Source organism: Apteryx rowi, unplaced genomic scaffold, assembly GCF_003343035.1.
Source record: "Apteryx rowi isolate R43461 unplaced genomic scaffold, aptRow1 scaffold_15, whole genome shotgun sequence".
Classification (NCBI taxonomy): Eukaryota; Metazoa; Chordata; class Aves; order Apterygiformes; family Apterygidae; genus Apteryx; species Apteryx rowi.
Genome location: NW_020447752.1, coordinates 1,573,873 through 1,596,118, shown reverse-complemented (window position 1 = coordinate 1,596,118; position 22,246 = coordinate 1,573,873). Strand labels below are relative to the sequence as shown.

Sequence of the window (22,246 nt, the reverse complement as noted above, 5' to 3'; positions counted from 1 at the left end):
ACATATTGTAGATAGCCCCACAGAAAAAAAAAAACTCTAAAAAGGCATTATACGGGTCTAGGTTCAGTGAATATCCTTGGAGTGCAAAATACAATGGTTTATTATAACAAACATCCCCAGTTAACTGGAAGAAAAATGATTTGTCTCCTCGTTATCTTTGGGACATGAAAGTAAAATGGTTTCTCTCTGGAATGACTGTGCACCACCACCCACAATGMCAATTCTATCCTACAAATCTAGATCCAGACTCCCACTTCACAATTCCACATACAGTAGTCACTGGACTTCTTGACTGGACATACCTGCTAACTTCCACCTCATTAGTCAGGAGGCTTTCTAACCTAAAAGGTTGACTGAGAGGAATCTCTCGTGAAAGGATATCTTCTTGCCACACTTGATAGATCATTTCATTACGGAACTCCCAGTTGAATGCTCCTTCGTAGCTCAGAAAGGCRGCACAGAGCAGACAGTCTCCAAGCAACTTCACTTTTCGTATTTTGAATTCCTCTAATTCCTTTGTCCACCTGATAGAAAAATACAGGAATCTTGGATCAGTCTGTACTAGAGAGGTGAGGGTTACAGGCAGAATTTCCAACTGCTTCTACTTTAGCTGAAGGTTGAGATAGAACTTCAAACTTACAATCAGTTGCTCTCTCCTCATTATGATAGTCACCGACATTTGAGTTGATCTGAACCTTCCTCCTTTTAGTCTGAGCTCACCTTTTCCTTCTGCATTAAAAATCGCTTTTATTGTTTTTCAAGCACTAATGGATATTAGCTGCTTCGCAGAAACAAACATCACAGGAAGTGATGTTTCCAAAASTGTCTCAGTTTGGTAGACTTTAACTCTGACACATGATCCTTAATGTCAAAGTTGTTTCTCTCTGGGTCTAGACTTACCTCTTGTTCTCAGATCCCAAGCCAGAGATAAGCTTGTCAGCAGCATTTAATCTTCTCTGCATAATCTCTGCTTCTTCTTGTAACTGTTGCTTTTCTGTTATTGCCTCTTCGTATTTGCTCCCCAAAGCTTTCAGCTCATCCTGAATTGTAGCCAGTTCTGCCTGTATCTTTTCCAGTTCCCGTTTACTTAAGTAATAGTCCCGTTCTAGCCTAGCCACCTACATTATGAAGGAATCATTAAGAGTATCAGAGGAAAGAAAGGTTTTGGAGAGAAATCTTAAATTCTCAGATTTCTTTTGGCTATTTCATATATTTTAAGGCACCCTGGTAATAAACAGTGTAAGTCAAAATAGCCAGCACTGTTTCTCACCCAGCTCTCCCCATCCCAAACATATTCAGTATGGTCTGAATCAGCAGTTTCAAAGTAGACAAATCTCCTAAACTAGGGTTTTGTACCCACTAGGTATATTAAGTACGTGAGCAGTCCTGTTGACATCGGAGGTAAGCAGGACTGTCATCYTGTGACAACATAGGAGGTTAGTCCACTTAATAACAGAGATATTAAGGCCTTAAAAATTGTTAGACCTGTCATTCGACAAATACACTTTCTCAGTAGTCAGCTGTATATAAGAATCTTTCCYTGAGAGAAAGTTTCCCATCATCTGYTGGATGTGAGATTACAAAACTCCACCTGAACAGATCCCTCTCTCCTGCTTCAAGCATTGGCCCAAATGGGAAATCCTACAACAGCCTCATGACACAAACACAGCAGTTAACTGTGTACCTGCTCAACCATAACTTCAGTGGTTCTACTAAACACCTATTTTTAAGCACTTTGAAGAGGAGAAATGGGGCAGCCTATGAAATTGTCAAGTGTTATTCTTCTCATCAGAGTCATGCTTCATCTTCCTGTGAGTTCAAATCCACACACCCTACCTTCTCTCTCTTTGGCCTGACTTCTTTAGCTACATCACAGTAGCTCATCACTGCTTCCACAAACTTTAACATTCCCAGTCCTGCTCTGCTGACAACTTCCATTTCCTCAAAGGTAGTATTAAGATTCTTTAACAGAGCTAAATGGGGAAACACAAAATATTGCAAGTGAGTTGAATTACAGTGCAGAAATCCTCAGAGAAATAGCTTTCCCCACCAGCATTATCTGAAGTGCCACTCTAGTTCTGTAGTCCTGGAGCAAGGCTGTGATAGCCAATATGAAACATTTGTCAGAATATTAAAGAGACTTTGACCTTAAGATGAAGCTAGTGGGCTATAACAATACAAGCATGATATTGCTAGCGGTTTCTCAAGTTCTTTGTCCAAGAAGCGAGTGCATTCAGGAGTTGTTCAGCATGCCTCAAGATCCTGGTTTGTTTTCTGAGCAGCAGTTAGATGCCATTTTGTTAAAAGGGCCAAATTCCCCTCTTAATGGAATTACTCTGGATTACACTCATGGGAGCATGGGCAAGGTTTGGCCCATAAGCTTTAGATGCAGCTTATCTTCTTTCCACTATGTACATATCACATCTTAATCGCCACCACAGATGAGGTGGTAATGCTACTTTCTAAGTGGCTAAAAGCAGACAACAGTCCTGCTCAGCTGTCCTGTTTATTTCTTGCTCCCTCTAAGCAGAAGTGCCTGAGACCCTAGTTAAGACATAAACTGGATGTAGTAAGTAGCAAAAGGTCTTTGTGCTCTGAAAAACCCAGTCACCCCAACAGTGTAACACCTGCAGCATTGTGGACAGCGCCATTCCTTTGCACAAAGTGAATCCCACATTCCCTGACAATGCTGGAAGGACTGCTGATGACATGGGAGGTCACATTAAGAAGATGCTACATTCATTCCACATACGCAGGTCAGTAATTTACCTCGAACGGATTTCACTTGGCTCTGAGTAATTCCATCAAAATCTATCTCCATTAGGGATCGCAGGAAATTTGCCTCAGACATCATTCCTTTGGCTGTCTTCCAGTTTAATTCTTTGTACCCTCTCATTATAAGGATACATTCACAGACAGTCTGCACCTGCTTAGGGGGTTTTGCAAAAGATCTAGAAAATAGATGAAGGAGACAATGGAGGAGACAAAGCACATGATACCAGACACAGATACTTCCTGTTAAAAGAGTCACTGCGATACGACAAGATTGTCGTACACAAAGTGAAAAAGATAATCCAGGACAGACAAGGGAAGACTAATTAGACAAGGGATCAAAAACAATTATTCTATTCGGACAATTTGATCAGCAAGAGACTAAAGTATTTCAATTGTGGAAGGCCTAAAATCCTGAGCCATGATGTTCTTTCCTAGGCTAGTGAAGCAGCTGTCCATTGGGAGGAGCAGTACTGGAAGAATCCAGAGATCTACAAGAGAAAGGACACTCAAAAAGTGTGGCAGGGAAGGGAGAGCCATTGCTATTTCCGAGACAGCCAAGGACTGGATGTACCTTTACATCTGTCCCCAAATACAAGATGTATTATAAAAACACAGGAAGTAATTCAGCAAAGAAATACATTTTCATGCTATCAAAGCATCCCTGAAAAGTAAGTGTTGTGTGTTCCTATTCACGCAAAATAAAAACAGAGGAGGAATAAAGCGATTCGAACAGCCACTGCTTAGGCAAAACCCATAGCAGTTCCCAGTGCATCAGACGCAAGATAGAGAATTATGGGGAAGACACCAAATGTACAATTGGAAGWACAGGCTTGTGGGGAAGTCCTGGACTGATTCCTGTCAGGGGATTTTGTTGTGACCTCTGCATCTGGACAACATATGTCCTGACCTTTACCCACACACAATGCAGGTGGGGAAGGAGAGGCTAAGGCTCAGCCCCTGCAAACAAGGGTCCCGCAGTAAATATCCAAGAGTTTACACTACTGCAGATCCAAATGAATCACCTGATCTCAGTAACATCGGATTTGTCAAGCTTCTGCAGCTCCAGTTTGGCAGCTTCTAAAATAGGCAGGGCCTCAGCCAGGGCTGTCTCAGCATCCTTCTTCTCCACACCAATAATCTTATTCTGTTCCTCTATTTCTACAGCTTTTTCCTCAGCCATTTTTTTCTTCTCCTCAGCTAGGAATTGTAAAGGCAGAAACATAAATGGATTATTCAAATCTGTATCCAGAACTTATACTAATAGATGTGCTCCTGGCTCAAAATCAGAAATTACCATCAGCTCAGTACCCTTTCGTTGGTATCTTGCCAATGTGTACAGGGCTCCTCCCATCACTTTTTGGTTAGGAACACTGTTAGTGTTCCACATAAGAGTGCACATAATCACTTTTCCTCCTATTCCTCCCCTGTGTCTTTCCTCTAACGGTCATTTACAGAATCAATAAAGTCCTTTTCATGCTAATGCCTCTTTTCTCCATCGCTCCCAATGCCTTGGGAAGGGAAGAGAAGGGCAGGAGAACACAGTACTGAGTGGGATCATCAGTATAAAGTACTGTAGGCCAAATACATTGCAAAGATGCCAATCTGGGTAGGATAGAATACCTGCTCTTGTAGTAGGACACTGGATCGGCAGAGACAGAACAAGAGGGTCATCTGTTGGAGCACCTGGAGCTCATAACAGGATCTCCCAACCCAACACAGACTATGTGTGCCTTGCTTACCCTGCAGGACACCTCAGTAGCTGTAAACTACTTGCCTACTGCTGTGTTTGTTGAAATCTCTTGTAACAAAGCCTCACAGGCAGCTGATTTTTCTGCTAATACAATCTTTTGCTCTGCAAGTTTCTTGTTCAGCTCAACCAGCTGTATACTGGCTTCCTTCAGTTTATCTAAGCCCCCATCCAGCCGTTTACATTGTGCTAGGTAGAAAAAAAGAGAGAAATATTAGTGATTCATTGGGACTATCACACAGTAATAGACAATCTCACAGAAAGCAGATACGCTTATAGCTATACTTTGCAGCAGGCATCCTAGGTTACAAAAGGAAGATCAGTGGAAGAGATTTTTTCCTTTCGTAAGTCTCCCACCCAAGATGGTGTTAATGCCATCTGAGCCATCCCACAGAGGCCCTGTGCCATGGCTTCCTTTTCATATGACATTGTTCATGTTTTATCCTCTTCACATATTTCAATGCCCACAGATTTATAAATGAGAGCTGTTGCTTGAGGAAGAATGTCAAACCTTGAGTTGGACTGAGCTGGTATATTCAGATCTAATCAAACTCTCCCCAAGCAGAGGAGTGTCTGGACTGGAGATTCTGGCTCAGGTTTATCTACAAAAGAATTTGGGGAAAGCCCACTATTTGACACAAAGCCTGAACATTCACATGTGGCAAGGATATTGGTCCAATGTCAAAACCAGAATCCAGCACAGCACTTGAGATAGAATTGATAAAATTATTTTTGCATTATGTGGGTAATATGTGGGATTTTCACCACAAAATGTTTTTCTGCTTACAACATTTAAATCACTTATTAAAAAGGAGAAAGCATCTACACAGCCTTACCTAAAATGAACTCATTTTTCTCCTCCAGCAATTTTGAATAAGTATGGATAAAATCAAGGTAATTTTTTGGTGTGACATAGTTGCTACGTCTCAGCTTCTGCAGAAACTTCTTGCTGAAATCCCCTACAGATTCATGTACCATGACTATGTGCTCAATCACCAACTTCGAGCTCTCTGATGGGACACGTGGGCTAGTTCCTAAAATTGGGCAGGAGAAATAAAAAATTCCAAAGTTTTTTTTAAGAGTATGTTAATTATCATCTTCCTTCTTTTATGTACATCAAAGTCAAGGCACAAAAAAGTCTGCTTTCCGGGGCAAAAAACAGGTCAAGGCACAGCTCAGAAGAGAACCCAGGCATGCTGGTAGCCAGGCCATACCTTCTCCTGTGTTGGGATACTGAATTTTAGAAAATTTTAAATCTATTTGAGTAAGAAACTTCCATAAGAAAATGCTTTTTGATCATGATTTTGCATCACCAGTTTAGAGTCAAGRTAACAACCCCAATGAAAAAACAAATCATGAGATCTACAATACCGTCAAAGTAAAGAATGTATTTCTTGGACTATCCCAAGAGTYAAGAGGTTAAAAATACTGACATTTTACATACCGACAAAGGATTTTGCAACTGCATACAAGGCTTGGGGAGGCCAGGGCAAGAACCAGTCAATACCAGTGTTGTTGACAAGACCTTAAAATAAAAGAATAATATTATCAGAACAATTCCTTTGTAACATTAGCCTGTAATCTGGAAGAAAGGCCTGTGTTTAACTTTATTTGCATCAAGAATTCACAGGATCTGTCTTAGTTGACTCCTGCTTAGCAACAAGATTTACCACAAAATCAATAACTCCATTTTAATAGTAAATAATCACCTTTGCACCTGTTCCTGCTAACCCCAAAGTACCATTTTTTAGGATGTACTATTGTACAGGATGCAGTACAGAAATGTAACAAGATATCTTCATGCCTAGGCTGGGATTCCCACCAGCACCCCTCTTTCAGGGGTCTGTTGATTCCCCCAGAGCTGCTTCCAGCCACCTGTTCTGAAGCAGCACCCAGCAGGCTCAGGTGCTTTTGTTCTCAGTAGTGTCCCTCTCACCCTGTCCTTCTGGCTTTGACCCTGGCTTTGGATATTTGTATGTGTTTCTCTTACCACCGTCTTAGTTTCATAATGATTTAATACCACACATTCTTCTGTAAACTACAGAAGAGAGGCCGTAGGCACAGGCCATCTGTTTGTACATTTCCAGTTCAGTGAGAATGACCAATTGATTTCTAGCTGTTCAACTGGAAAATGAACTGATCTGGTAAATGTTAATCAATAATTCCCACTGATATGTGGTAATTAACTGCGGAAAAAAAATGACACACTACAAATCCTTAATCATGAAACCTGCTCTGCTCAGCTTTAGTTGCCAAACATCTGTGCACATCCACTAGAGACCTTCTGTTGCCTGCAAACCTGTATCTTACAGGGAAGGGACCAAGCATTGTATATAATTGATACCTGGGAAATTCCTGCACCACGTTCTCAGGGTGTCCCCAACTGGGGACATTCCCAGGACAATATGAAGGTTGCTTGCACATTTATTTACAAAATATTGCCAGACACTCTCTTTAGCTGGGCTCATTCCAGCTTTAGTAGCTTCATCTCCAATCTGACTTAATATGGTGTCTTTTTCATCATCTGGAAAAAGGGCTGGCACCATTCCTGCAACATAAGAACAGAAGAATGCTAGTGAGAACTATGCTGACTGTAACAGAAAACCATATGGCTGGCGACAGGGCAGATCAGAAACCAGAGAGTCAGGAATTCTAACCCTAGGGTCAGCAAAAATGATTCTGGGTAGTTTTGAACCTGTTAATCTCTCCATGCTTCTTCTCTCTTTCCATGGAAAATAGAGAGGAAGTACTTAGGATGATACATGGGAATTTAGAGGAATAATTATTTCATTTTTGTTCAGGCTTCAACAACATATACAAAATGTCACAAAAACACAAAGTGCTTTTAACTCTGCAACGAAAAACTTCATTAATGTCTACAAATCATCAATTCATATTTTAATTCTCTCAATCACATGGCTAATACTGCATAAGTTATCTAATGACTGATACAAACAGAATGGGAATAGAATGAGAGAAAGACATCAGAAGAGCACGGGAGAGATCCAGAGGCAGGAAGGATAGTGTTTACATTTACATATGCAGACAACCAGGGAAAACTTGACCAAGGAAAAGGTGAGATCTAACACATCTGTTTTCAAATCAGACCATGTAGGAACTTCTACAGAAAGGCTGATCACACAGTACCAGCTACTCCTCATTTTCAGCTGCTGCGTACAATAAAAGATACTGAACTACAATTTAGGAAGTACGTAAGCAGTTGCTGCAGTTCAGGGGAATGCTATTCAAAAGCAAATGGAAGAAGAGGTGGGCTTGGGACTGAATGCAGTTGAARATGTCCCCAAGACAATGTTTCTACCAAAATTTACCTCAGTCTTGGAATAAGTCTGAGACTTCTGCATTAACCACCATGATTGGAGTGAACTAACCCAACGGTCTTTCTAGATGCATATGAATAACCATAAGAAGATGCCAAAAAGCTATTATCAAGGCCAAGATCATTTCAGATAGTATTTAAAGGCGTAACTTTCTGTCCTTAAGCTGAAACTAAAGCAGCAGAAGACACAGGGCGAAACATTAATAGCTGGATCAAGGGTGCCTTTGAGATTATGAGTCACAAGCAGATACTGATTGGCAGTCAGTCAGGCTGCCTGTGTCACCTGAAGTTAACATGTTGTTGATGAGTTCCAGGAAACTTTCTTCTGCTACGTGGGAATCTGTAAACAAGAAGATCGTTGACTTGTTCTCAATACCCAGCTTCAGATATAATTTTTTCAAATCTTCTCGGAAATTATTTTCTCCATATCCTCGACTCAACATGATCTCAAATACCTAAGGATGCAAACATATATTGAGAAGACACAGATGGACCCAAGATATGGTAGTAAATCTGGAACTCAACTTCCGTTAGATTTCAATCAAGGGTTTTGGTTTGGCTCCTTTATCATTAATAAATGTATAATATCAAAAAAAATTATGCACTGCATTCTTTTTAAACAATTACATATGTACAACCCTGCACAACTGCACTTCCAAAATTGCTTTGTGTTCCTCCTCCTATTTTGTTCTTCCTTTCCAAGCCACCAGCTTCTGTAAGAGACTGAAAGCACATTTGGAAGAAGAACAATTCCTATCTGAAATATTACTGTATCAATCACAATAAGGTTCCTCAAGAAGCACTGGAATGCTGCTATAATACAGGTAAGTAACACAAGCAGTAGTTAGGGACTATTARTTTTTCACCCCCAAACCCATCTTTGCTTTCTGTCCCCAGATTCAGGTACTGACAACAAAATTGTCCTCTTAGACCTCCTGGCAATCACCCCACCCTATTTCTCTCTTTACAGGGAACAGGTGCCACCCTGATCTTACCTTGATTGACTTTCTCTCCCCTTCCTCCACCATCCCAGTTTAATCCTGATATCAATATTGTTTTCTTTGTATGCTTTCACTGTGAAGGTGCAGGGTCACTAACCTCACATCCAGCTGTATACGCAGCCAGTCTCGTAAGAGACTGCTTTCCTGAGCCTCCTACTCCTATGAGCAGGGCATGGCCATGATCCATCCGTATGATGCGATGTACACGGATTAGGTGCTCCAAAGCATCATCAAAAAGAACCAGATTCATTTTAATATTAACTTCATTATATTCCTCTAAAATCTCCTGCAGAGAAAGGTGGACAGAATGTTACTAGGAGACCAGGGAAACAATAACATTACTAAAATAACAACCCATTTAGCAGCCATACTGCATAAAAGATCCCCAGGGAACATAAATCACTGGAAAGCACTGTGGAGTCTTTAGCTGATCCTCGATTTTCATTACTGCAGACCTCAAAAGGGTAACAGTGAAAATTCTATGTCTACACAGAAGAAGAATGGATTTCCTTACAGTTTGAGGCAGGCTCCTGCTGGTTCCTCATGCACAGGGTCAGAATCAGGCACAGTTCCAAGCTGAAGCACACTACCTGAAAGAGAGCTTTTGCTGCATCATAGTCTTGGATATCTTCATAAATACGAGGTTCTCCTTCACCCAGTGCCATTCGGAAATCTCCAAAAAGAATAGGATCCCTCATGGCCTGCTCCAAGTCATCTGGGAAATTCTCTTCAATCAGGTGTTTTATATGGCCTTGTACCTTCAAGTATATGAAATGGAGTCAGGCAACTCAACAAAGAAGGAACATTTAGAGGGGTGATGATGCAAATTCTTGTCAAATATCAACTGATTTCAAGGGGATACTGATGTCACTAGAAAGCCCAAAGATCACAATGTCCTAATATGTTCTGTGTATGATCTAAAATGATCTAATAAACAGTTCAGGAAACATTCAAGCCAGTGGACTGCAGAAGTTTAAGGCAGGAAAGAATAARCTTATTACAAAAAATACATTATTGTATTTTGGCATAAATATTAATCAACCTTCCTTCTCAGCATTCATATTGATGTCTTGCTGCCAAGACTTCTCACAAATCTTGAAGGTCTGAATGAATGTACAAATACAGAAAAGTTGCAGTATAATTATTCTGAGTTGTGAAAATTGAGCTGGAAATGTGTCTTTTATGTTAGAGGAGAAATTTTAAGCAGGAAAATCTGAGGTCACTGAAATCTACCTCTTTCCATCTAAGCAAGTTGCTTATATAAACACAGACTTTGTCCAAATCCTCCTCTAATTCTCAAGATATAAAACTGGCTTCCTTCTCTCTTTTAAGATGTAATTTGGAGCATTTTCCAGTCTGCATAATTGCCACAACTGAATGCATTGTGTAAGAGCTCAGCTCTTACCCCTTTTTTTCCCCTCCTTGACTGTATAGTCACATTCTGACACAATCCTTCCCAAAGGAAGATACTGACTTGAGAAGGAAGTGATTTCCTGAGTTTTCACCCGCACTGCTCTCACACTTCATTTATGTCACTTGTGGCACTACTAACCAATTTTTCCTGGACCAGTGAATCCAGTGACACTTTTTGTTCCTCTGCAGATCTGCTCACTTACTCTTCCACAGCTACTTTATTTTAGGAAAAAAAAACTCCATGGACCATGTTTTAAATTAATGGAGCAACAGAGTGGTCAGACAAGTCTGCAGTCTGACTGCAGGAAGTAAGTGCAACAGTTGGTAATGTTGCTGTTGTAAATTAGTTGCTCTAGTAATATAGTCAGTGACTACTAAAAAATGAAAGAAATTACTCACCAATGCCTTGTCTGCTTCATTAATCAACCTGTCATGGAAAACCCTCAGACACTCATTTCTCCAAACTCTCACCATCTGGGCGACTGTTTGGAACCTGCATTAACATCAAAATAACAGACTGCACCAAATGAGTCAATAAGATCCCTAAAGCCATGTGGTTAACAACACTGACCAAAGCCTGGATTGGCTTTTTTTCCCTCTTTTTGCTCTTGTTCTTTTCATAAGGGAGAATAATTAATTTGTTTGCATCTTTACCTCCAGATACTGTATTTAAGAAAGAACATTTTCCCACTGTATGGTGATGGTTCTGTGAAAAGTGACCAACTGCGACTATTTTTCATGTATCAAGCTATCTCATCTTCGCCCAGATTCATCCAATATAAATGGGTGTAGGGCCACTGAAGACAATTTTTCTATTCTTACCTCTCTGGGGTTGTAAGAATAAGTCCATTATAGACCCTGGAAAGATCCCGCAGATTGAAAATGTAATGGAATTTGGAAGGAGTAGGGGGTAGGTCACGGACAATCATTTTATAAAGCTCCAAAGTACACACTGTCATCCTGTCAGAAATGGCTGCTATAGACTCATGAAACATCTGCAAACATGAGAAAGAAGAGATGTTTTCACGAGATTGCCCACAGAGTACTGAATGCTCTCAAACATATTCTGCTTTACAGCTTTTAACCCTGCTTGTCATATTTCAAATAACTAAGGGCAAACATTTTTAGAAATTCATATTAATGTGTAGTATGGACACCCTACAGTTAAATGTTTTGGGTGAGGTCCATCTCCAGTCCTGAGCTTGCACAGTGCTGAAGATGATATGGTCACGCTCTGTGACTGGGATTTCTACAGCACTTCCATAACAGAATAAATAAACTGCTCTTTTCTTGTATAATATTGCAGTTTAGTTGCTTAGTGATGCACTTTACTGCTTTATATTAAATTTTTCACTCTCATTCAGGAAAGAGTTTGCTGAACTTGGGAACTGGTTATAGAACCATAACCAAATGGTTCATAGGTTTTAAGCTATGAAAAGCTCTGGTTTTACAAATTATCTCCTAGATTGAAAGTTTACGTATTATTCATGAATTTATCAACTCTGCATAAATGCATCTCTTGAGAAGGGAAGAGGAAAGGAAGGGTTTTCATGAGGTTCTAAACAAGAGGAGGGAAAGCTGATAAAGAGGATTTCATGTCTTTTGATAATATGAAAATAAATGTCTATTTAAAAATAGTAAGCCTTTTAAGCAGCCTTTTAAATACAATGAAATTACCTCAGTGTGGCCTTTCAGGATGGAGGCATAGATCAAATTCAGTGATTGCTCAGAAGGAAAAGGTACATTAAAAACACTGAAGAGTGAGATAAATCGAGGGTCAACCTCATTCCGACCTCCTCCAGCTTTCCCCATGGCAGCGATAAAACCCAGGTCTCGAAGAATTTTACAGGTCATCTCCTTCCCGCGGTCATACAAGAAACCTCTTTCTAGCAGCAGCTTCAACAAGGCAATGGGTTGCTGTGTGCCATACTCATCAACCTTTGTAATGCAAAAGAGCCAAGATATTTAGAGTACAGTACACCAGCTTGACAATGACTGCTATAAATGTGGAAATATTGAGCTCCATACTTGACAGAACTTTAGAAGGTCTAAGTGACACTTTGTAAATCTCTAGCACTGATTGAGAACATTCATGACAACGTTTCATATGGGAAAAATGCCTCTTCTCCAAGGTAAACAAATACCCTCCTGCCCAGTTCGCAAAGAGGAAAGGATGGTTTCTACAGAAGACCGACTCCAGCCAGTATCAGGCCAYAAAGACATGATTTTAATGGCATAAAAAAATGATCCAAAAGGATGTCTCCAAAAGGAGATATTTCTAACATATAGGACAAATATTGTAATAGACAGAAATAATCCCTATTGCACACAATTTCAACTCTTCTGAAGATCCTAAGCTGAAATCCAGTTATGCACTTGACATGAATCTCCTTGACTTGTAATTAGTTGTAGCTGTGTATGAAGGAACCACATCAGTGCCACGCCACATGTTGCTATATTACCTTGCAAATACACTGGCAGCTTACCCTTGGCATATTCATATCGTCCATGAAAACAAGGAGACGTTTACCCATAGGGGGGCCATAAGTGTCTTTAGTCCGTTTCTCTACATTTGCCTCTAGGTTTCTCTGAATGTCCATTGATGTTGTACGAGAAGAGAAGTTAATTACTAGCAGCAGCTGCAGAGGACAGGAAATGAATAAGAATAGATTTTTACCTCTTTTTTTGACAAGAGCATTCTAGAAAATATTCTTCCTAACAGAGGAAACATTTCTCTGGTCTAGTTATTCACTTCAATTACAGATGATGAAAAAAAGTCAAATTCTTTTTCTTAGCACTTTGGTAAGTATATATTTACTTTATAAAACTGAATCTCTATGTGGTAGAACAGAACAAAATGTCTTTGATCCTGAAGGATTCTGGAATCTTTCACATGCTTTGGGTCTGAGCTTGCAGTCAATCTCTGTACCTATGTGAGGCTTCAGAGTCAGTACTTCTACCCACAGACTCAGGCTTCAAAATGCAAATTTAAGAAAAAGACAAGGAATGAAAACACAGCTTTACAACCAACATGAAATGCCTCATACATACATTAAGGTCTTTGTTCAGACGGTTTAGGAAGTTTTGTGTAGTTGCAGTTTTAGAAGTACCTGATTCACCTACAAGAACAACTGGGCGTTTTATTTTTACCGTCTGTTCTAGCAACCAAGTAGTGTGTGTTGTATCCACTGTAGGCACTGAAAAAGATCATGAATATGATAGCAGGTTACACTAAAATGCAGTACAGCTGAGGGATTTATATTTATAGAACAGTGCTGGATCAGACTCCCAAGGTATTAACATGCAGATGCACAAAGGTATAATAAGAAATATCAACTTACTAACAATGCTGAAGGAAATTTTTAATTGCTCAACCACCTCTTGTTTGAGCTTTTCGCAYTGGGATCTTTTCTCCCATATGTATATATTAAAAAGGAAATTTTCCTCCATATAGTAGGGTCATGCACCAGTTAAGTTCTGTTTAATCCCTATTTCAAGGATATAATCAGGATTTTTTTGGATCATAAGCATATTCCTGGTACTCTACAGAGATGAATTTTGTTCTTTATGAATAGTCTGCACTTAGGAACAACTTTAGAGATCATATCTCTTGTGTCTGTGAATTTAACCTGTGCTTGCTGAAGTGTTACTATAAAATAACATCTATTAATTTGTCATTAACTATGAAAAGCACTTGTCACCATTAGGGAATGCTTGAAGTAACAACAGATAACAGCCTTAAGAATGTATTTTTTATCTACTGAGCATATGAACCAGTGATCTGAGACTTCTTCTAGCTTTTTTGGTAGAGGAAACTGTGAATCTATCTTCTGCTCTTCTGGCTTGTAAAAGGTATTGTTCATTCCTAATAAGCCTTAATAACTGAAACAAGTTTTTCATTCTTTCCTCACTTCTTTATTACACAACGTTACAAAGCTCAGCTCTACTCCTTCTGAACTACCATGACAAGATCATTTAAAAAATTGAATTGTGCTGTCACAAGAAGCTGAATCTGATTAGATGACCTTCAATACAGACAGAAGATGTCTCATGCAAAGTCCCACCACTCAGTGGCAGCACATTATAAATTAAAGGTACATCATCATTATATTTTATCTTACCTAGAATGTCAAGAAATTTCTCTTGAGGTTTATGAATATAATCAGGAACAAGCTTCATCCAAGGTATCCACCTTTTTTTAAATCCATCAAAATGAAAGTCATACAAAGTTGGTAGTTGACCTGCAAAGCATTTAGCAATTGGAGATTTTCTAGGACACTGAAATATTTCATGAGAAAATAATCTGACTGAGATGAAAATAAAGGGTAAGATTCTGGACCAAGTGGTACAACACTGTGTCCCATTTACAGAATCACAGAATCGCTGAGGTTGGAAGGGACCTCTGGAGATTATCTAGTCCAACCCCCCTGCTCAAGCAGGGTCACCTAGAGCACGTTGCACAGGATTGCGTCCAGGTGTGTTTTGAATATCTCCAGAGAAGGAGACTCCACAACCTTACTTGTTATTTAACCCAATAAGACATCAACCAGAATTTTCTAGTCCAGCACTTGGATCACATCATCCCCTTTGAAGCACCCTTCCACTGATTTTCACTGTCTATCTCTTCAGCTTGGCAAAGAAAAATGTTGTTTATTTGAGGATAGACCAGTAGTTGAGAGTCATTTAGCATCAGTGTCTTTGCAGGGTTTTCAGTGATAGTTCTTCAGAGATCATCAAACATCTTTTGCAGGCAGGATAGCTAGCTGGAAGGAAGAACAATGTTCTGCCTTCATGGAAATGAAGGCTTTATTAATATAATCAAAGGGAATCAGACTAAATTATGAGAAAATCCTACCTGGCAGCTCCCCTGGCTTAGCTAGGATGTTGTCATCATGAACAGTAGACATAGAGGAAATACGTTTAACTGCTTCATCAAACTTAATTCTTCCAGTATCAAGAAGAGCAGCACCTAGGGAGGAATACAAAGCTTCCAAGAAAAAACACTCCAGAACTTCAGGGTCATCAGGTTGTACCACGATTAGAGCTTCCAACATCACAGTCAACTGCACCACCTGTTGTGAGACAAGATATGCAAATAGAATTGACATTTAAGCGCATGAAAAGTCTTAATATCTTTTCAGCTGTCTGAGTGTTTAATGATCTTTTGTCCTTACAGGTGTTATCTATTAAATATGAGTATTAATGACCATAGAAGAGCACTGTCAGGAACCGATTGTTTCTATTGTCTCCTGGTGCTCATCACTAGGAAACTAATGTTTCAGCATGGACTCTACTCTTGCATCTTCTTTGGGAGGTTTTTTCTCTCTCTAATATTCAGTTTCACTTTTTCAACCATTATTCTGTATTCCTCACCATATTTAGATCTGTTTGAGGAACAATGGTCTTCAGCCTTTCTCCTTGTCTGCCATCCACAATTCCCTCTACGATCATATCAATAAGGTAGGGCACATATTTTTGAAAGAGATGATTCAATTCAATTCTCTCTTGCTGAGGGAAGAAAAGGACAATAATTCAGTGCATAGAAACATTGAAAGCTGATTTGTGGCAGCAATGTTTCTCATCACTACTTCATTAACCAGCTCCGACTGTTCTTGCAGGCCTCACTTCTACCAAAGACAGGGTACAGTTACATGAAGAAATGTGACACTTGTATGGACTGGGTTTTCAGCAGGTGTGGATCTACAATCATCAGGTGATAGCCCTCTGCTGCAGCCCTGGTGATCAGATTTATTATTGTCCCAGCCTGTAAACAATTAGCTGAGGTCCACACATTTGGATCATAATTGCACTATGCTCCCCCCTAGATAATGGAGACAGACAGATACCTCTAGGGAACATGCTATTCCTTCCCAGTAAGATCCTAACAACACTCTGGAGGTGCCTGTCTTTCTGCACAGACTAGGGAGAAGGTCTAAGGCAACTACTCTCCTGACCTCCATGCTCCAGCTAAGTGTGAATTGCTGGTATGAATGGAGGCCTTTGACTCTCACTTCTCCCTAAGCTGCCAAAACTGCTGTAAACAGCAACTATTCAGGTCCCAGCAGCTGGCTGAATGAATCGTTCATATTTGTTTGCACAAAAGATACTTATTCTATAAATGACTATAATTCATACTAGATTTATATTGATTGCTTTATATTAAAATTTAAATTTCATCTATATGAAAAGCAAGTTGTGTCATACAAAAATGAAAGATCATTAATTAATCTTGTAATTTTTATTAAAATATCCACATTTAAAAAATAAATTARTAATGCATTAGGAAATCAATTTAGGAATTAATGATGGAGAAGATGGATACTTGAGCTTACTGTAAGATTATAGGTACTATTAAACTTCGTGAAGAGCACAAACTTTCCCTATGAATAAATTATCCTACATCAGTTTGTTGTATTTTATTTTTGTCATAGTATAACACAAAACTCTGCAGAACAAGCATCCATTTGCATATAAAAGTGCTATAAGCTCAATATTCTTTAATGTCAGTTGGTTTGCATTTATGTTAATTTCTGCCTTTAATTCTAGATATCAGCCCCTCTCCCACTGCTTTCATCCTAACAGAAAATGATTCCATTACAAAAATTAAGGGAGGGCTAGCTGGTATTTACACACGTAACGGAACTCAGTGACAGGGGCCTTCACGACAAATGAATTATAAGGGAATTCAGAAAATCAAACTGCCTTTACAAAGGTTTTTAACATCTGTCCACAGTTCAGTATTTAATACAGATACTCTGATCAAGTGGAAAAATTCCCACCTCGTTTCCTCTTTCTTGGGTCCACTTTTGCCAGTAAGGTTTATATTTCAGGTTTTTAGGATCTACAAAGACCATTCCACAGCGGGATACTGTGGCAGGAGATGCATACTGTAAGTCTCCAACCTATGAAATAATCATACAGGATAATCATACACTTAAACAATGAAGAACAGTCACAGCAACTGCTTTTCAGTCTTTGCAGACTGAGCTGGATCTAACCCTTCCCATGTATCAGATTGTACAGTCATCGCTTACCTCAAACAACAGAGCACAGTGAGACTGGAGCCTAATCCGCTCCCCATTTGCCAGTGTCAATAATTTGTTGTCATCCATCACAGAATTCATATTTTCCACCCAGAGAGCATCCACATCTCCATCAAACAGAATGTACCTGTGGACACAGAAGTCAAGGACACAGTGACTGATTTTCTCTAATTTTACTAACTTTTATTTCAGAATACAGATGCTCCATCAAAGGTGTCAGTCCATGTGTTTTGAAGCCTTCTGTGCATTTTTGATACTTGAATAGCTTCCATTCATCTCACTGAGGCTGGAAACTCACAAGAGAAGACAGACAGACCCTTAGAGACTTTCTATCCATTTTACATTTGCTTTTGAAATTGTGCAATATCAAATATTTTATGTTTTAATAACAATAAAATATCAACATAAAACTCAAGAGTATCTAAAAATCATCATGATGATTTCTAGCTGTCTACCTTCGCTCTTTCTTGTCAGTAGGCTTGTTGATATCCCGGAAGATGTTTGACAGGACTCCATCTGTCCAGTCTCGTGTGGTAGGGTCAAGGATCCCATACAGCTCAATCACACTCATAGCTTTAGGGTTCAGTGTGTAAAGCTTTGTCAGTAATCCCAGCCTAGAGACACAGCAATAAAAGCAATATTAACATTGCTTTTCCATACCATCTCATGTTAACCCAAGCAAATCTTATAGTCAGCTATAGATCCTACCATGACTACACATGGCTGAATAACGCAGCCTACAGACTGTGCCATTTTACAACCTGATTTCCATGTATCAAATTCTATACTCACTTGGTTTGAGCGTGGCACAAAGCATTAATGACAACTGACTTGCCACCTCCAGTAGGTCCAACCACCATCGTAGTGTGACGAGTTAACATTGTCTCATACATCTGAACTACTTTATCCACCTGAAAAATACATATTGATTCAATAGACTGCTGTCTSTAAATCATCTGTGGACCAGATTAGCAACTGGACTATACCAACTAAGCTCTCCTGATTTTGCAGGAGCCATTCCAGAGTGCAGCAATGGGGATTCACCGTAATGTTTATGACAAAAACTCAAGCAATTAACATTTTTTCTACCTGGACTGGTAAAACAACATAACCCCCTTCTTCCAGCGATTGTTCTACAGCATCATTAAAGTTAGGGTAGCGGACTCGAGGGCAATCCAGGCCAGGAAACAGGTCAGAGATTAGGCCAAGGAAGAGAGGTACATCTTCAAACACGAATTTAGGAAGATTCATATCTCGTAGAGCTCTCATCAGTACGACATCCTAAACAAAACATAGCAGAATCAATCTCTACCAAATAGCTAACCAATTATCTAATATGTAGTAATTTCAAACATCTCTAAAAAGTTATTGACTGATTACTTTAGCACAGCTTTGGGAATGCTTTCTTGGCATCAGTTACTACTGGAAACAAAGACCATTTTATAAGGACTAGGCTGATCAAAAGCTAAAGAATAATATATTGCCTTTTTCTATCCTAATAACCAAATGCCAAATGACAATGGCTGGAGTGGCCCACATCATTGCTTACCTGATTTGACGTTAAAATAAACAACTGTTTTATGAACATACCCAAGCTCTGTAGTCCCCCTGAGATCATTATTTAACATCAAATTCCCATCAACCTGCAAATCTGTGCATAACTTTATAGGAGAGTTTCTTCTAGCTTTCTCCAATTTTTTAAGCAAAAATTTGAATAAGAATTTCTCTAGGCAATTGAGTATCATAACTGCCAACATGGAAATAAAAAATAGGTGTAAAAGAAAACCATAATAATCAACACAGCATGAAAAACCTTCATTTATAATTATGTTATATTTTCTGAGCTACATAATTAACAACTGCATGGCTGGAGCACCTACTTAGCGTAAAATGTTCAAAAAACTTAGCTTTGGCTATTTATCCAGATTCATTCATCTGCCTATTTGTATCCTGCATTTAACATCAAGATCACGTATAAAATACACACCAAGGAGTAAAATACCTTATTTTCTAYAGGTTCCCCTACTTTGATTTGAGTTCTGATGCTAACTCGGTGGTGATGAAACTCAGCAAGAAAACAGTGACAAGTAATACAAGTGCTACTATTTCTAAGGCATACAAACTAGAGCAGATGTGTAATCACATCCTCTTCCTAATGAAAAAGATGATCTGTCCAGGGTAACCAAGTCACAAGTCTACCTCACTGAGGTCTGCTGATCCTCTTTTCAGCTCTCCAGCCATCACCAACACTGACTTGAGGGCCCGCAGTCCAAAATCATAATGATGTTGTTTAGAAAGTTGTTCTCTAGCCAGCTTGTATAGTACCGTCATCTTTTTGGCAAGGGTCTATTTGGAGAGTTCAGTTAGAGAATCACAAGCATGTAAGTCACAACAAACACTGACCACGTATACACAGGTGTTTACATTGATAAAGATAGCAACACAATTTTCTTACCTTTGCCATAAGGAACCCTTCAGAAAAGAGCATGATTTCACAGATTTGCTGGAGATCTGGTACAATAACAACCACAGGCCTGAACAAAGCTTTTACAGACTCAGGGAGCTCAGTCCGGCCAGCATAACCAGGATTCATAGTAATAAAAATGCCCATTCTGTTATCAAGGGTAATTTCCTGTCCTTCAAACTAAAACCATAAGGAAATGTTAGAACAACGTGTATTTGGAATCAAAAGAAATAGCACTATTTACTAAAAGAGAAAAACAGTAATACTGGGGAACCCACTTAGGTTAAAATATTCCAAAAATTTAGCTGGATACATTCATCTGGCTATTTGCATCCTGGATATAATCATCAAGACGTTTCACACTTCTCAGTCAAATTTTCAGTCTAAGAATCGTGATGTCTTATAAACATCAGTAAACTAAGCCTCACAACCAATATCAAGTTAAGTTACTTTTATCCCTAATTACTATTATCCCTTTTACTGTTATAAGCTTACTAATATCCCTCTTTACAAAGAAGGAACCTAGCAAAGGACTAAAAAATCAAAAGGATTTAATAAGCCTGAAACTGAGACCACATATTCTGCGGTTTGAAATGTTCAGCACAAAAATGTGTTACAGAAGAAGCAGTCCTTTGACCTAGTGATGGGGTTTAGCCCTGAATCTTAACCTCAAGCACAAGACCAGCTTTCACACTTAGTCTTGACTGTTAGTGTTTACCTGAAATGTTTTCAGCTGATTCATTAAAGCATTTCGAATAGTCTGAATCTGAGAAGAAATGACTGAAAGTACAGAAGCATCAATACGATTGAATTCATCAAAACATCCCCATGCTCCACACTGGGCAAGACCAGAGAAAATTTTACCAACTGCCTAAAAAACAACAACAAGAAAAAAGTCTCAGCAATGAGTATATAAAACAGTCAGCATCAGCAAACTTTGGGGTATGCTAAAACTCTTAACAACTGGGTAGAACCTCTGGATATTTATAGACAAGGAGCTTTTATAGAGGAGCTAGCAATCTGTCATAGGGTCTTCCAACAATTACTTGCCACGTGCAGATTGCCCACGGTGAGCTTAGACGCACATCATCTAGTCATTGCTCTCCTTCCTTGAAAGCACAGATGGAATCCTGAAATTCCTTCAGTAATTTATTCAAAATAGACATTTTTTACTATATTTCATTATCAATTGCACTTCATCCAAGCAAAGTATGAATTCAGAAGTTCAGGATATGTTCATATCCTGGGCACCCAGAAAGGGCAGTAGCTGGCAATTTATCAGAGAAAACAGTGTTTTAACTCTCACTTTGAAATCCATGCCTTCTCCACAGTTTGTCACTACACACAGCAAGCCCAGGGCTTTGGCCAGATCCTTGGTTGTTTCTGTTTTCCCTGTACCTGCTGGCCCAGCTGGTGCTCCTCCCAAAAACATGGATAAAGCCTTTGGAGACAAACCAAAAAGCAAAGCAAAGCTTGGATTACATTTGTATTAGGTTGGCAACAAACTGACAAATCTTTGGGTATAAAAAGCCTTAAATTTTGATCTGTGAATGCATTTTATATCATCTTTGAGGATATTGCAACTGATCCTTAGAAGGATATTGCAACTTATTCCAAATATATTAATGTTCACATTGTCTCCTAGGGGATAGCAAAGTGGCAAGAAAATAATTATGTGACTGCACAGAAGTGTATTTTAAAACGGCATATTAGTAAAAATCTCCTTGAACATATACCTGTGTGAGCGTAAGATAAATACGATCTGTAAGTGGGGTGATCACGAGTCGTCCGTTCAAACCCATATACTCATAACCATAGGAAAATGTGCCCGTGCACTGCCGCACATTCAGTTCATCCGGCTCTCGATCCCAGTAAAAACGCAGCTGGCTTTCCCATTCAAACTCCTGAGCCTGCAGAATGCTACACAAGAGAGGCTTGCTCACATGAAGTAAAAGGATGGGAATACAAATTACAGATTTGGTATTTTCCTAAATAGGTTGGAGGGTTTACCTGTCTCTTACGAATGTATCAATAATGTCCCTGGCATGAACATCAATAATAAGAACAGTGTTGTATTTTTTCCTGTCATTTTTACTCAAAGGCTTTGTAATGCAGGTAACCAGGTCATCAATTTGCTGATGCATTTTTTTAGCATAAAGTTTCATTGCCTGTTTTTCTCCCTTTTTCACTTTCCGAAAGACATCTTCCACCTCCCAGGTCCACCACACCTGGTTAGCAGCCAGCACCATCATGCCTTGGTAGAGTAACATCCAATCAACTCTATGGGAAACACATATAGCGAGGGAGTCTGAGTTACTGTTTACAAGAAGCCTTCTTTTATCCTAAGGACAAAAAAAGAGTTCTTCCTTCTATTTCTGCAGTAACTACAACATGGGCAGAACTTTAGAGAGATGCACAAAATTCTGTCAAGGTATGATATACTATTTTGAAAGCCCAGGAAATTCT

At 39.2% G+C, this 22,246-nt stretch overlaps 1 protein-coding gene across 1 annotated transcript in view; it reads right to left on the bottom strand.

The window, feature by feature from the left end:
- DNAH10 (dynein axonemal heavy chain 10) overlaps window positions 1-22,246 on the bottom strand; it is a 59,286-nt gene that overhangs the window by 14,104 nt on the left and 22,936 nt on the right. The window contains exons 31-61 of the mRNA XM_026058869.1: window positions 21,791-22,060; window positions 21,517-21,700; window positions 21,087-21,221; window positions 20,499-20,651; window positions 19,772-19,960; window positions 19,516-19,662; window positions 18,406-18,597; window positions 18,109-18,227; window positions 17,772-17,930; window positions 17,308-17,443; window positions 17,053-17,175; window positions 15,647-15,781; window positions 15,129-15,345; window positions 14,395-14,514; window positions 13,325-13,470; window positions 12,760-12,912; window positions 11,951-12,211; window positions 11,096-11,268; window positions 10,673-10,766; window positions 9,451-9,618; window positions 8,958-9,146; window positions 8,143-8,314; window positions 6,867-7,070; window positions 5,967-6,047; window positions 5,359-5,556; window positions 4,550-4,711; window positions 3,798-3,972; window positions 2,770-2,951; window positions 1,837-1,973; window positions 901-1,118; window positions 303-524 (exon numbers count right to left, since the gene is read on the bottom strand). Of these exons, the coding sequence (XP_025914654.1) occupies window positions 303-524; window positions 901-1,118; window positions 1,837-1,973; window positions 2,770-2,951; window positions 3,798-3,972; window positions 4,550-4,711; window positions 5,359-5,556; window positions 5,967-6,047; window positions 6,867-7,070; window positions 8,143-8,314; window positions 8,958-9,146; window positions 9,451-9,618; window positions 10,673-10,766; window positions 11,096-11,268; window positions 11,951-12,211; window positions 12,760-12,912; window positions 13,325-13,470; window positions 14,395-14,514; window positions 15,129-15,345; window positions 15,647-15,781; window positions 17,053-17,175; window positions 17,308-17,443; window positions 17,772-17,930; window positions 18,109-18,227; window positions 18,406-18,597; window positions 19,516-19,662; window positions 19,772-19,960; window positions 20,499-20,651; window positions 21,087-21,221; window positions 21,517-21,700; window positions 21,791-22,060 (5,214 nt within the window). The remainder of the gene's footprint in view (window positions 1-302; window positions 525-900; window positions 1,119-1,836; window positions 1,974-2,769; window positions 2,952-3,797; window positions 3,973-4,549; window positions 4,712-5,358; window positions 5,557-5,966; window positions 6,048-6,866; window positions 7,071-8,142; window positions 8,315-8,957; window positions 9,147-9,450; window positions 9,619-10,672; window positions 10,767-11,095; window positions 11,269-11,950; window positions 12,212-12,759; window positions 12,913-13,324; window positions 13,471-14,394; window positions 14,515-15,128; window positions 15,346-15,646; window positions 15,782-17,052; window positions 17,176-17,307; window positions 17,444-17,771; window positions 17,931-18,108; window positions 18,228-18,405; window positions 18,598-19,515; window positions 19,663-19,771; window positions 19,961-20,498; window positions 20,652-21,086; window positions 21,222-21,516; window positions 21,701-21,790; window positions 22,061-22,246) is intronic.